The 16,501-nt window shown below is 36.3% G+C and overlaps 1 protein-coding gene across 1 annotated transcript in view; it reads right to left on the bottom strand.

Annotated features, from left to right (window-relative positions):
• Positions 1-4,427: 4,427 nt before the first annotated feature.
• The window catches only part of LOC149191859 (5'-3' exoribonuclease 3-like), a 210,157-nt gene continuing 198,083 nt past the window's right edge, over positions 4,428-16,501 (bottom strand). Inside the window, exons 14-23 of the mRNA XM_089404396.1 lie at positions 8,565-8,635; positions 7,464-7,592; positions 7,299-7,375; positions 7,130-7,170; positions 6,896-6,970; positions 6,631-6,788; positions 6,339-6,443; positions 6,170-6,245; positions 5,948-6,024; positions 4,428-5,755 (exon numbers count right to left, since the gene is read on the bottom strand). Coding sequence (XP_089260522.1) covers positions 4,672-5,755; positions 5,948-6,024; positions 6,170-6,245; positions 6,339-6,443; positions 6,631-6,788; positions 6,896-6,970; positions 7,130-7,170; positions 7,299-7,375; positions 7,464-7,592; positions 8,565-8,635 — 1,893 coding nt within the window. The 3' untranslated portion in view covers positions 4,428-4,671. The remainder of the gene's footprint in view (positions 5,756-5,947; positions 6,025-6,169; positions 6,246-6,338; positions 6,444-6,630; positions 6,789-6,895; positions 6,971-7,129; positions 7,171-7,298; positions 7,376-7,463; positions 7,593-8,564; positions 8,636-16,501) is intronic.

Genomic DNA, 16,501 nt, shown 5'->3' with positions numbered 1-16,501 from the left:
GTCTTCAACTGCCGAGATTAAGTCTCTAATCAATGACTAAGATTAAAACATGATTTGATCTGCCTTCTAAATCATTCTCACCCATATTTTGATTAATATCCATCAATATTTTAATTTCCCTAAGTTTAGACTTAGGAGCTCCATTAATAAAATACAATCCATGTGGAATTTCAACCAAATGGTTTTTGGGTTCTTTAGAACTCATGTGCCTTAGCCTCTCCACCAATTTTCAAGGCTAGAGCACTTCGAATGCTACCAAAAACTAACAATAAGTGTGCTAAAGGGCAAGCAGGGTTTAGACATAAACATTCCACAGTTGATCATTGTATAACTTTAAGACACGTCTTCGAAAAAGTTTGGGAGAAAAATGAAGCATTGCATTGCTTTGTTGATTTCAAAAAAGTGTTTGTCACAGTTCCTAAGGATAAGTTGTGGCACAGAATGAAGGAGCTTGGGGTTCCTAAACATTTGAGAGCAATTGTGCATAGGTTGTATGAAGAGGTGAGTCAAAATTAAAACTTCAACGGATATTTTTGAAAGTTTTAGAAGCAATATCCAGGTCAAGCAAGATTGTCCATTATCTCCTACCCTTTTTGGTTTAAATATTGACAAGCTTGAGGAGTGGTTAAATTCGCAAGAAGATGATGGTATCCATTTGGGCAAGTTTGTTATAAGGCTTATTTTGTATGTAGGGGACCTTATTCTGATTGCTACATTTGTTCTTGGTTTGCAAGAGGACTTACTATCCTTTGAGCATTTTTGTAGAAGGGTAAGGATGCAAGTCAATATTGGAAAAACAAAAGTAGTGGTTTCATCTAAAAGAACATAACCAACATTAGTTCTACTTTGAATGCAGCATTCTGAAAGAAGTTGTGGATTACAAATACCTTAGAATTGACGTCAACAAAAATCTAAGCAAGGATGATTGTAGAAAGAAAATAACTTTGGGGGATTGGAAAACATTTTATGCTTTTCAAAATTGGTGTGGAGACGCAGAGTTAAGGACTGGAAAATCACTCAAACTCTTTTTGGACTTCTTGTGATTCTGGTGATTCTCTATGGTTGTGAACTAAGGGCCAACAGTACATCTGACATGCAGTGGAAACAAATTGAGAAAATTCATAAGCGTTTGATTACAAACAAATTCAATATTAAAAGTGCAATTCCTTATGCTATCTTGTTAAGTGAAATAGTGGTTGCTCCTATTGAAGCAATTGCTATGGTGCGAGTCATAAGGTATTTAAAAATATTGAGCAAATGGAATAAGGCAGATAGCCTAAAGTTGCCCTTAATGACATTTTTCACAAGAAAGAAGACTTGGATGCAACAAAATCACAAATGGTTTAGTAAATGAGGTATTTGTTTGACCATGTGTCCTATAAACAGTGAAGAGATAAAATCTTTAGTTATGGATAAGTTCCACATGCGTATTTGGCATAAGGAGCTAGTGAGAAAGAAAAAGTAGTATAAGTATTTAATCCCACACTCATAATCAACAAAAAATGTACATAGAAACCAATATTTCTTAGAGAGCCAAAATTCTTATTGCTCAGTTAAGGACTAATTCTCATAAACTCCGTTGTGAAACAAGGTGCCAAGAAAAAGCCAAAATTGTGGGAGGAAAGAGTATTTTTTGTTCTTCCAAAAAAGTGGAAATAGAAAAGCATTTCATTATCGAATGTGAAGGGTTTGTTGAGAAGTTGAGAGTGTTTATTGTGAGGCTTCACAGGAAAAAGGCAATACATCATCCAGATGAAGAAGCAATCTATCCTATATGCTATCTTTAACCTCATGGACATTAAAATAATTTCTTTCTTTATTTCTTATAAGCAAATTAAAATCTTGGATCATAAGATCATATATCCCACAAAAATCTACATTAATCTATGTTAAATGACAACTATAAGCATGTTTATATCTGCATTAATCTATGTTAAATGACAACTATAAGCATGTTTAATCAATCAATATTCAACGGGAGTTACTCTAACCATAACAAAATAAAAGCTAAATTGCATTTCACACCATTCATCGAGTACCCCATTGGGCACAATCATTGCATTTAGCTATTTTTAGTAAGCAGCTAGATAATTATTTGTTTTAGCTAGGAAATAATATTAAATGCGCAATCTCTTGATGCACCTTACAGCATTTCTGGTCTCTGGTTCGACATCCAACACAGGGATTAACGGCTGAACTAGCAGTCAAAAATCGACGCACTACACAAATCACCACCAAAACTTGTTACGGTGACGGTTTCCTGTGCATTAATTACAATAGGGGTCGAATATTATTTGAGATTTCCTTTCCAAGTTCCATGCAATGCAATGCGAAAGGCATTACCCAGCTTACCCACCCTACTGCCATATGCACCGTATATCAAACGTCACTAGTACAACCAAAAAGGATAGGCCCCTTGCGGCAAAAGCGACACATATTATTACCACAACGCTGATTCATAGCTTTGAAATCGGATGACACCTTGCTTCATTTTCATTCACAGAGCAATGCCTCTTGATATCAAAGTTATATATAAGCAGTTTCAAGGTGTGCCATATAAGCGCATAAAAAGGCTATCGCTTATCTGGTCAAATAGGACTCGAATGATGGTTATTTTGGGGTAAATTTGTGGCCTCTTTAAACTACTCTAGTATTGTGTTATTTTTATGCTTGTATTGTAGGTCTTTAGAGTAAGACTAGGTAAGATTCTTGACTTCTATAGTCCAACAATTTTTATGCTTTTGTAGGACTTTAGAGTCAGACTAGGTAAGATTCTCGACTTCTATAGCCCAACGATGCTTTGCGACTGTCGAAGAAGTTTGAGAAATTGATCGTTCTCTCCCATGGGGCAATCTCAAGGTCTAAAGTACCAGCAATTGTGCATGTGCAGAATAGGGTTTTGCACTGAACTTGTTTGTGTTACTCGCATTTTACCTCGTGCATCTAATTGATATTTTCTCACACGGAATGGATTGTATTTCACCTCCTAGTTTTATTGGTCTATGTTCTTCCAAGGTTTTCACATGGGAAAATCCCAAGTCTACAAAATTTCAATGCTCTTCACTATGGATTGATTGCCTAGCCGTTTCTCTTTTAAAATTTCACTGGAGATTGGATCTGTTCGATATATTATCTCTACACCCTTAACAAGCATTTCAAAGTAAATGACATGAGATTTCATTTGCTTTCAAAACAGGTGGAACTAGAGCTTATTATTATTATTGAGAATTCTCTCCCCTATTTAACTAGATGAGGCAATATTATTTTACAATACACCTTGAAACAGCTTATATCATAACCTTGGTATTAACCATTGAACAATGCAGATATCATCTGCTTTCAAAACTCTGGACCCGTAGTCATTGTTCTGTGCTTCAATTTATGTTTTTAAGATGTTTTGTATCTTAAAAAGAGAGTAGTCTAAAGAGGCCACAAAGCCCGGAAAATGGTGTAAATTCCGAGATGATTTTTGCCAAAATCTGGCAGAAATTTTAGAAACTCTGGGTTATAGCTGTTGAACTTCAGGAATTTTGGTGCCAGGGGTTTTTTTGATGGCGCTGAATCTATTTCCACCATCAAAAAAACGATTCAGACATTCCTATTATCACATTTTTGGAAGAAAAAAAAAAGTCGAGAGATTCCAGCGTAATATAATTTTTCGGGCGAACTTGTGGCCTCGGTAGACAATGCCATAATAATGAATTATAAGCACTTTATACAGCAAAAACAGATAAGATTCAGCAAAAGACTAATTTTGTAATTTCACTAAAGCGTAAAATATTCAGGAAAGAAAAAAATGAAATGTTTCCACAGGATAGAGATCTTTAAGAAAACGCATGATGTAAATTCTCAACTAAAGACGAATTCTCATGTAATTTGCAGAAACGTTGCTTCCTCCAAGACGATTTATCTATGCCTAAAGATAATTCATCCTCTAATTCATCCTCTGAATGAATTATATGCTGAACTGATACAGAAGTTTTGTCAACAAACATCCTTTTATTATATTTTCAATATTAGGAAATTGTTAAGTAAAAAGGAAAACTATCCAGATTCAAACAAATTTAAAATAGGCCAGCGTATTGAGATATGAAACTGGGGTGTAAGACAACAGTAAATCAAAGAAACCTCAAAAGAATCCTAGCATCAAAGGCTTATGATAGAGCATACACTAATGAAAATCATGAACGTTCAGAAAATTATAAAATAAAAAAACGAGAATACCACAAATTGTTAGTAAAAAGGAAAACTATCCAGATTCAAACAAATTTAAAATAGGCCAGCGTATTGAGATATGAAACTGGGGTGTAAGACAACAATAAATCAAAGAAACCTCAAAAAGAATCCTAGCATCAAAGGCTTATGACAGAGCATACACTAATGAAAATCATGAACGTTCAGAAAATTATAAAATAAAAAAACGAGAATACCACAAATTTATCAATTAACTAAAGATTGATGAAAATGTATTTGTCCCACTAAAAGCACAAATAATGTGCTTAATAGAAATTTTGATGTACAATGCAATCATTTCCATCTGCTTACAAAGTTACAAGCAGGCCAACTACAAAATGAATCTCGTTGAGAAAATACTATACCAGAAATACATCAAAATATTAGTAAAATCAACATCTAATAATGATCTGGGCCTAAAAGCCTTGATACGGTCTGTCATTGTTGGCCATCATTTCTTCTCTTATCTAAAACTGAATATTTATTGAACACTGTATGTTCAGAATTTGAGTAAGTTGGTCTATGATGAATTTCTTGTCCTGCAACCTCAGATGGTGGCAGCATTGAAGGCAGATATGGCTGGGGTTGATGAGCTGGATATTGCTGCTGGTAACCTCCGTATCTTGGAATAACATGGGATTGAGAATTTCTCACTTGCTGCTGATGCTGATTTCCAACTTGTGTCATGCTATCCTGATATAAGTGGGAATTTATTCTGTCATTTTGCTGCTGAATGTCCTTTTGTCCTTGGTAACCATAGTACCCATCAATAGGGACACCAGACTGGAACTGATGGTGTGAAGAACTACCATAGCTATGACGATAATTCTGATTGTCATTATATCTTTCAGCATAACTATTGAAAGCAGATAGAGCATAACCCTGCTCATTACTCTGACTGCCATTGTATGTTCCACCATAAGATTTGCTAGCAGAGGTATAACCCTGACCATGATTCTGACTTCCCCTGTATGTTCCACCATAAGAATTGCAAGCAGAGGCTTTATAACCTTGACAATGATTCTGACTGCCATCGTATGTTCCACCATAAGAATCACAAGCAGAGGCTGGATAACCCTGACTACGATTCTGACTGCCATTATACACTCTACTGTTATATTTTTGAGAGCTATCTGAAGGATACCCATGTTGATATCCATGATCATCAGCTCGTCTTGGATACGAACTATGACTATAAGACTTGTTGACCTCGTAAGGAGAATGCATATCAAGTATACCTCCCCCAATACGAGCTTCATGGCGCATTGAGTGCCTCACACCAAGCATTACCTCCTGTGAGTTATCTGAAGGATATCCATGTTCATATCCAAGATTATCATCTCGTTTTGGATATGAATTAGGACTATAAATCATGTTGGTACCTCCCCCAGTAGGAGCTTCATGCTGCACACTAAGTGGTACCTCCTGTGAGCTGCTGTTCCTTAATTGTAGACTGTTTGCAATAAGACGATGAGCAGATTTTCCTAGATGAGGAGCTGAGGCAGGTCCAGTATGGTGTGGCCTAAACAACAAATAATGCTAGATCAGCATGATCAATGAAAGATATAACACAAAGGGAAAAGCATTACACCCACTATGAACATTAATAGATATTAACTTACCTTTCTCGATCACACCCACTAGCAAATTTAATAGATTTTAACTTACCCTTCTCGACCACACCCAATAGCAACTTTAATAGATTTTAACTTACCTTTCTCGATCATGTGCCTTTCTCCCATTATCTTCATGCCATAGAGTTGGTGTATTTACATCATTCTCGCATACAGACTGTCAAACAAAAAGATAAATGTTGAAATAATGTATTATCAAAGCACAACATCAGAAGTAATAAATTAATGAGATAAAAATTAATGCCCCTAATAAATAAAAGATAGTCTTCTAAACAAATTTACAAGTTGCTAGCTGCACACACCTTCTTTGGCTTTATTACTCCATTAGGAGGCCTTGTAATGTGTTTGTGTGTTGGTGGGAACTTGTAAATAACAGAACTGCAAAAGATCAATATATATCAAAGAAAGCTTAAAATGACCAATTACAAATTTCAGGGCTTTCTTCAGGCAATATGACAATTGATGACTTACAGCACTTGATTGTTTGTGATATTTTCCATCCCCTTGATAGGCGAAGTGAAGATAGGGGGGCATGCTTCTCCATCGCAAAGGCAAAAGAAACCATTCATCCCCCCACTGCAATCAGGTAAAGTTGGAATTTAAATACTAGAAAACGTCTATATAAAGTAAAGAACAAACACGTCTTGTTGAAAACTGCTTTATTTATCATGAATATCATAGAATAAGTTCAATCAGGAACAATATGAAAGCAATCCACTGACATGCCATTCTTTAACAAAATTAACAGGAGGGAGAAAATGACCTAGCTCTAGGATCAATTTCTTCATTCACTCCAAGTCTTTTCTGCCCTGAAAGATGGCTACCTTGATCATAAATTGAAAAAACATATGGTGACAATGGATGGCTCACGGTCACAAATAACAAGTCATACATCACAGTATTTCTGCGCATTTCCTCTGCCTGCAAACAAGTACAAGTAATGAACTGTAAAGGAGAGCAATGAAATGTACATAAAAAAATGTCAATAATGGTGTCTTCCCAACGGTTCTCTGTTTGACATGTCTTACCGTCAAGGTGCACTCAACCTTGTTAACCTCCGTGAGTAGCCGAGCTTCATCAATAAAAGGCAATTTTGAAACACCCTTTGAAACAAACAGCAAAATAAAAGATAAATATCTAGATATATTGCTGTTTCAGGCTCTACGAAGAGAACTACTATAGAAAAACATTTAATAAATGCCCACACAAATCCATAAGGCATTAGCTGTTAGATGGGAAACATGGAAAGTACTTAACTATACCTGCCAAGCAAAGCGTTTACCATTCATGTCTATCTCAAAGTCTGTGAGTGAATGAAAAAAATCAGCTTAATGAAAACATAATATAGAAACATATACAATTCTAGCTTAGAAGAAAGAAATTTGCACTTTTTAACCAAAAAATCTGACTTTAGGTTATAAATGTCCTCACCAGTAGGATAAAAATCAATAATAGGTGAGTTTGGATCAGTCATCAAGGGTCTATAATGTTCAGGAAGAGCATTTGCACTGCAATAAAGAATGATAAATTAGACCATACCCTTAAAGAAATGAAAATCCACATCATTAATGGGAGTACGTTGAAAACTAATTTAACCTTGCAGCTGGTAGAGTTCCCATGAGCTGATTGAATGGTTTGAATGGCTTCCCTAGTTCAAAGCTTATCTCCAACCGATCCATATTCCTCAGATCAGATGCAAACGGAGCATAGTGATATGGATAAAACCTGGCAAACACAATACCATGCACCGATTAAGGCATGTGAACAAAGCAAAGACAAATGATAAATCATCAAAACAATAATGAGGGTGCCCGTCTCAATACGACAACTCATAGCCTATAGCTACATAGACAGAATGTTTCGAAGTAGATGATACACATATACACTGTGTTTTGTACCTGGTAGATGATATACATATATATTGTGTTTTGTGTTTTGTGTTTCAAAGTAGATGATATACATATACACTATGAAATATATATAGCTGTTAGGCACCTTAAGCTTTTCTTTTGTCAGATTGAAACTCATCATTTATAATCAATGTGGAACACTGAAAAGAACTGCTATGATAATCTAATGCGGGCATGAAGACGATCAATTTTCAAACTTTTCTGAGTTCAAATCAGGGATTCGAAAATTTCATGCAAGCACAAACTTAACCGCAATTAGTCATAATCAACATATAACCATTTGTAGAATATGTAAGTAAAAAACATATTGAATTATATGCAATCTTAAATACGATTAAACATTCATAAGAAATGGGTGTACATTAGTACATACGAAATTAAGGCAAAGATAAATTTTCTTCTATATACATTTAAATATAGATATGGATATAGATAGCGAAGGGTAGAATAGTTATAATAGATTTACTTCATTTGAACAACTTTCTATCAGATATGGCCAAAATTTACAAGCACGCTAAATATCACTCACCGTTGCCATGAACAAACTTATTTAAGTGTGGGCAAATCTTAAATAAGATTCAGAAAGGGATAGATATAGGTACATATACGATTAAATCGCATATGTACATTAGTTGATATAGATATAGATAAATTTTCTTTTATATCCATTTAAATATAGATATGAATATAGATAGCAGAAAGTCAATTCGCTATAATAGAATGCTTCATTTGCATAAATTTCTATTTGGTATGGCCAAAAGTTATAAGCATGTAAAATAGCACTCACCATTGCCACGAACATACACCTTGGTAGTAATAACGCATAACCCAGCACAATCCTTCAGTATATTTCAAAACCTGCAGTGATGAAGAAAAAATTAAAACAATAGGTGGAATCGACAGATGAAATAGCTATTTTCAAGAAATGAACCACAAGGCCATGATAAGATGTCATCCTGACCATGTGGTTTTTTATGTCAAGAAAGCACCAAGAATTTCGGTTATTTCATCTTTATCACACAGCCCAACCTATGTGGTTCCCCTTTCAATTTCCTTTAGCATACATCACTTGACCATTTATAGCAAGCTAACAATAATCAATGTTCCACCAAGTTTCCGGGACGAGGAGGCGAGGAAGCGGGGATAAGCAGGAGCAGCCTATGAAAAAGCTCTCCACCAATTTTTAGGAAACGTGGGGGGATGTCAGGGTCTTAAAAACTTATAAATATGAAATATAAATCGATGAATCATATAGCTGAAACAAATTTAAAACGAAAAGTATGATCATTGATATCATTATCATATAAATTATAATCATAGATCATACATGTAAGTTTGTGACTGTACAGTGTAACTACTAGTCTACTAACTTACTAACAATGCACAATGAAAATAAATTATAAAATTATAAATGTTTAAACTTTTAAACTTTAAACCATACTGATGTTCCACTTCCAACTATGAACATTGAATACTGAATATTGAAATAAAATTATAAAAGACAAGTCTGATACATCAAGAGTCAAAATAACATAAGAACATATCAAAAGATAAATGAGCATAATTGCTCAAGGTAATCTATTCAATGAAGGCGCAGACAGAAGGTTGCTTGGCGATGGCGGCAGTGTTCCGTTCAACGAAGGAGCAGACTGTTAAAATTGGCAACTAGCGCCAAACTCCATGTGGGTCTACTTATTTATGGCAGCTGATATTTTTCTTGGATTCCTCTCGTCGAGAGGTGTAGGATTGATCTAAAGATCATCCAATTCCAACATGTATTCATGGAGATATGAATTTATTTGTGTTATGTGACAATTCGTCGAGGTCATCCAGCAACCAAATTACCCCCACCTATCCTCAACGTTTCACCATAGATAGGAGAGGTCTTCAAGTCATTTCACACTCATCTCTCATGATCTCACTCTCCACTCGTTTTGGTTTTTGGTGGAAGGTGAGATCTAAAGGAGATGCCCTCTACACAGGAGGAGTCTTGGAGGTGCCCTAGCTGCAGGTATACGTGCCCTAGCCGCAGTCAAGGAGGGCAGTGAAGGATAAGCCCTCAACACTGTCAAGAAAAGGCTCTCTAGACTAAGGGAGCTTCAACGCAGATCTAAGGAGTCCTAGAGGGAGCCCTAGCTGCAGTAAAAAGAAGCCTACACACAGCTACAGGATAAGCCCTCATACGTTGTCCTAAATGTCCTAGGCGCAGGTCATAATTTGCTGTCACAAGAGACCCTCAAGCGCAGCAAAAGAGAGCCTTGATCTGATGTCTGAGAAGCTCCTAATGCGCAATCCTTAAAGGTCCTAATCCGCTGTCATAATGGAGACCACTGTATTGAGAGAGTTATATATGTTGTCTAGTGGAAGGTCATGAAGCCCTAGCAGCAGTGAGGAGATCTGGCCGCAAGCAAGAAGGAAGATGTATTACGTTGTCATAAGAAAGCCCTGCAAACAGTTAAGAAGAAGTCTAAATGCAGTCCTAAAGGGAGATGACCTAACTTCTGTTCTAAACAAGATCAAAGCATAGTCATAAGCCCTAAACATTGTCAAGAAGAGGTGCCCCAATCCGCAGTTAAGGGTGACTGTTCCAAGAAGCCCTTACATGCTGTTTCACAGCTAGAGGGTGATCCACAGCTACAGGAGGATGGTAACAGACAGTACTAACAGCTGGTTACTGTCCAGAAGGAAGTCTTACACAGTCACCTAGCCTCTGGGATAATGCCACATTGCTGTAGGTGACAGCATGGCCATTTTCGTATTGTTTGGATATGATATGCTGGGCAGAAGTATCCAATAGGAAGGAGCTAGGGGCTGCTGCATAAAGACTGTTTGGGTCACTGTGTGAAGGAAAAAGGTTTCAGTCAACTGCTCAGCTAGGCCACAGGCCATAGCCAGCAGTTGGAGGCCTCTTCAAGTGATGCGCCCAGACCCTATGTTATGTAAAAAATAGTTAATTTTAGGTTTATAATTTAATTTAGGTTTAGTTAGGCGAAAGGGCACGATTATAAGATCATGCCCTTTCCCAAAGGGTGTCCATGGCGGTATTTAAGCCAAGAGCCCCATTGTAATCAGACATCATCTGTAATTTTCATATCTTTTAATAAAATATTTATATATTTATTCTGCGTTCTAGCATTTTCTGTTCCATCTGGTATCAGAGCAAGGTTCAATCCTCGACATCAGCATCTCTGCGCCCGTCCGTTCCCCCTGCGTTGTGCTTCCGTCCCATTCATCGTCTACAGTATTATTTCCCCTTCGTCTCTGCCGTCCCATGCCCTTTCCTCTCGTCCACAGTAATTTTCCCCCGTCGTCCGTGTGTCCGCAGCCCTCTGCACACCGTCCATACCTGTTCCCGCTTGCTGGTTACGACTTCCATTAAATCGACTGCCAGCTCTGTGTTACGGTGGTAAGTCGATACAAATTTTTTTTAAAAAAAATCAAAAGGGTTTTGAAATCAACGTGCCTGCGGTGTACGGTAATATTCGATTTTTTGAATAGTCAAAAGTGTTGTTAAATCGACGTGTGTTACGGTAATAAAAAAGTCGATTTCGATATTTTTTGAACGGTTCAAAAAGTTAATATATATATATAAAAAGACTGTTCAAGAGATCTGAAACGTTGAAACGTTATAACGTGATTTAGTTATATATATATATCATATTTTAATTATATATATTATATATATAATTTAATTAAAAGTTATATAATTTATAACTTTAAATTTTATATATATATATAATAATTAATAATTATAAATTATAATTATTATAATTTATAATTAAAAAAATATATATTAATTAAATTAAATTATTAAATTAATTTAATTTAATTTAAAATATATATATATATATATATAAATAATTAATTAAATTAAATTATTAAATTAATTTAATTTAATTATTTAAAAAAAAAAAGGGGAAGGAAAAATATTTTAGCTGGCAAATAAATACACGCCTCTGCAGACCCGCTCAATGTCGACAATGACAATGGCGGATTTCCAGAAAAGGTTGTTGGATGCAGAGCAAAAGATAAATAACAACCACGACAAGGTCAGTAAGAGATTAAATGACGTCGAGAGCAAGCTTGGGGAGCAAGCAGACAAAATCAAAAATCTTGAAGATACAACAAATCGAATAGAGATAAAGATGGAAAGTCAACATGTCCAAACAGAGGTAAACTTCAGAGAAGTCTTAACAATGCTGAAAAGTCTGTGTAAAAAGTCGAATTGTACACCCGAAGAGCTATTAAAAGAAGGTGAAGAGAATCAAGAACACATCTCGTCAGAGTCAACTAAGTCCACAGACTCTCATGACAAGGTTGAATCCCCAAAAAAATCAGCGACGCACCACCAAGAAGCAACACTGCCTTTACAAACAAGCAACTTTGGGATACCCTTACTAATCAACACCCTCTTTTTGCTCAACCATTAGCCACATACCAGAAGAGGGTAAAGGTTGAGATGCCTAAATTCGATGGGAACGAAAAAAACAATGTGGCATGGATAAATAAAGCAGAAGAATACTTTGAGATATATGACATCACTGACGATGACGAAAAGCTCAGACATGCATCCATGAAAATGGAGGGAGAAGCATATAACTGGTATATGTGGTGGAAAAAGACAACACACGTCATTAGCTGGAGGAGATTTAAAGATGCATTCTTCAAAAGATTCCAAGGTGTGAAGGAAGAAGAGTTCTTTTCAAAACTCATCAAATTACGACAAAAAGGAAGTGTGGATGAATACACTCAAGAATGGGAGACCTTAGTAACTCGAGTGTCGGGGTTATCGGAATCTCGTTTAATTCAGTCATACATCTCGGGACTTAAAACCCATTTACAAGTAGAACTTGAGATGCATGACATTTCATCAATAGAAGTAGCAAGACGAAAAGCAAAAACAGCCGAAAAGAAATTCGAACAAATATTTTGGTCAAAGGCCGAAAAAACATATGCAAGGCGAAGAACACCTCAGTATGCAGACGCAAAAAATACAAGATATGTTCCACCACATCGTCGTGAAGATGAAAAATCTAATTTGGAAGCGCAAAGGATAAAGGAGGGTAAATGCAAGCACTATGGGGAAAAGTGGGATCCCAAACATAGGTGTGTTAAAGGAAAGGAACCAAAGAACCTATATAATTGTGAAGCAACCAATGATTCAAACAGTGAAGAGTCTGATATTGAAGAAACAGAAGATGCCCCAGAATTCTCACCAGAACTAGATGACGAAAGTATGCCGCAAGTGTCATTATCAGCTATGACAGGGATATCACAACCTCAGACTCTAAAATTAAAAGGACACATAAAGAAGAACAACGTGGTGGTTCTCATTGACTCTGGTAGCACACACAATTTTTTGGATGCAACCATGGCCAAGAGACTCAATATTTTTTCATTCCCTTTACCAAACATGAAGGTAATGGTAGAAGACGGTAAGAGGATTGAAAAAGTGGGGAAATGTCATAAGGTTAAATTGCAAATTCAAGACTTCAGTTTAGAGTCTTCGTTTTTCACAGTACCATTAGGAGGAGTAGATGTAGTCTTAGGTGTCCAGTGGTTACGAACCTTAGGTACTTATGCCGCTAACCACCAAGTACAATTTATAAAATTCAAATGGGGAGGTCAAAAGTACAAATTACATGGGTTCCAAGCACCAGAAAATCAAATTGTATCATCATCTCAGATGATGAAGATGATTCGAAGAGGAGCACCTGCTTATGTAGTACAATGTCATCAGTTAGAAAGATTATCTGCAAATATGACCAGTGAAGAGTCACCAGAGATACAAGAACTAATTAAGAAACATGAAGAAGTATTTCAAGATCTACCTCTAAAGATGCCGCCTAATAGGGAAATTGAGCATACAATAGAAGTCAAGGCAGGATCAGACCCGGTTAACATCAAGCCGTACCGATATCCACATCACCAAAAAACAGAAATCGAGAGATTAATCCAAGACCTCTTAAGGTGTGGAATCATCTCGAAAAGTAAAAGTCCTTACGCTGCTCCAGTGGTGTTGGTAAGGAAGAAAGATGGGTCATTCAGGCTATGTATTGACTATAGGGGATTAAACAAAATAACAATTAAAAATAAGTTTCCAATTCCCTTTATCGACGAAATGTTGGATGAGTTACATGGCGCAAGGTATTTCTCAAAATTGGATCTAAGATCAGGTTACTATCAAATTAGAATAAGATTAGAAGACATACCAAAAACCGCATTCCGAACACACGAAGGTCATTATGAATTTAAAGTAATGCCATTTGGATTAACCAATGCACCAGCAACGTTTCAAGCAACTATGAATGAATTATTTCGCCCACACCTCAGAAAGTTTGTATTAGTATTCTTTGATGATATTCTAATTTACAGTAAAACTTGGAAGGAGCACTTGCAACATTTGGATAAGGTTCTTACACTACTTAAAGAACACCAATTTTACGCAAAAAAGTCCAAATGTACCTTTGGAAAGGAAGAAGTAGAATACCTTGGACACATTATATCCCATGAAGGTGTAAAGGTGGACCCTAACAAAATCAAAGCCATAAAAGAATGGACCAAACCAGTTAATATATCCAAGCTAAGAGGGTTCTTAGGTTTGACAGGATATTACCGAAGGTTTATTAAAAACTATGCACATATAACTGCACCTCTAACAAATCTTTTAAAGAAGAATTTGTTTCTATGGGATGAGGAAGCAGGAAGGTGTTTTGAAAAATTAAAAGAAATTATGTCTAATGCTCCCATATTAGCAACACCAGATTTTTCTAAACCATTTATCATTGAGTGTGATGCTTCTGGATTCGGTATAGGTGCAGTACTAATGCAACAAGGACATCCCATAGCTTTTGAAAGTAGGAAGCTCAATAAAAGAGAGCGCCTCAAATCCACATACAACAAAGAAATGCTAGCTATCATGCACGCACTAGCTAAGTGGAGGCAATATCTTTTGGGAAGTAAGTTTTCTATTCGAACAGACCATAACAGTCTCCAACATCTCCTTCAACAAAAAACGCTTTTCGAAGAACAACAAAAATGGATTGAAAAAATTGCCGCTTTTGACTTGGAAATACTACATAAAAGAGGTAAAGACAATGTAGTAGCCGATGCCTTATCCAGGAAAGATGAAGAACCAACACTACTTGCAATGTCGGTTGTTGTTCCTGAGTGGCTTAACGAAATTCGAAGTGAGTATGCCAAGGATCCAGAAGTAACAGCAATAATCAATAACCTTCCCAATAACTCAAAATTTGAGTGGAAGAATGATATCCTATGGTATAAAGGAAGAATATATCTAAGTACAAATTCCAGGTTTAAGTTTAAGTACTCAAAGAATTACATGACTCACCGTCAGCTGGACACGTAGGATTCTTTAAGACTTACTACAATGCACGTCAATCCTTCTTTTGGAAGGGAATGAATCGTGATATTCAGAAGTATGTAGCAGAATGTGATACATGTCAAAGGAATAAACGCAAAAATATTACGACACCAGGATTACTTCACCCCTTAAACATTCCAAATCAGAAGTGGGAGGAAATCTCGATGGACTTTATTGAAGGATTACCAGTATCTGAAGGCAAGGACAAGATTTTCGTAGTAGTCGACAGACTCACCAAATATGCTCACTTTATGGCAATAAAGAAGTCATACTCCGCAAAAGAAATCGCTGAAATATTTTGCAAAAATATATATAAGTTGCACGGTTTTCCAAAAGTCATTGTAAGTGATAGAGATGCCAAGTTCAAAGGTAATTTCTGGAGGGAATTGTTCAACCATGTAGGAACTTACTTAAATATGAGTTCTGCTTATCACCCGCAAACAGATGGCCAAACAGAAGTTGTCAATAAATGTTTGGAGGCCTACCTATGTTGCTATGCTACAGAAAAACAAAATAAATGGGCTCAATTGTTACACCTTGCTGAATGGTGGTATAACTCCACCTATCATACATCAGCGAAAATGACGCCATTTCAAGCCCTATATGGATATGAACCCCCGAAATGGAAAGATCTAGCTATGATCCAAACAAATCTACCTGCTGTTAAAGATCAACTAGAAGAAACCCAGAAAATCGTCCAAATATTAAAAGAAAATCTAAATAATGCAAGGAATCGTATGAAGCAACAAGCAGACCGTAACAGAACCGAAAGAGAGTTTGAAGTTGGAGAATGGGTATTTGTTAAGCTCCAACCATACAAACAATTATCCTTAAAACAGAAAGGAAAAAACAAATTGGCACCAAAGTTTTATGGACCTTATCAGATCAACAAAAAGATTAGCCAAGTTGCATATGGTTTAAGCCTTCCAGAGACAAGTCGTGTTCACAACGTCTTCCACGTATCTTGCCTTAAAAGGGCCCTAGGTAACAATCAAACAGCGCAAACAACACTTCCATCCCTAGATGATGAGGGAAGAGTCATTTTAGAACCAGAAGGTATTTTGTCTACTAGAGAAAGAAAGCTTCGTTATCGTACTATCAAGGAATATCTGATCAAGTGGAAGGACTTGCCCGAAGAAGAAGCTTCTTGGGAGAATGAAGTATTTTGTCAACAACATCCGTCGTTACGTATGCTTTGAGGACAAAGCATTCTTTCGAGAGGAAGCCAATGTTATGTAAAAAATAGTTAATTTTAGGTTTATAATTTAATTTAGGTTTAGTTAGGCGAAAGGGCACGATTATAAGATCATGCCCTTTCCCAAAGGGTGTCCATGGCGGTA

The sequence above is a fragment of the Pinus tabuliformis genome, chromosome 2_2 (assembly GCF_031772625.1).
Source record: "Pinus tabuliformis cultivar Carrire ecotype Pingquan chromosome 2_2, CPIR1, whole genome shotgun sequence".
In the NCBI taxonomy this organism is placed as follows: domain Eukaryota; kingdom Viridiplantae; phylum Streptophyta; class Pinopsida; order Pinales; family Pinaceae; genus Pinus; species Pinus tabuliformis.
The sequence above is the reverse complement of the archived record's forward strand: the minus strand, read 5'-3'. Positions and strand labels throughout refer to the sequence as shown.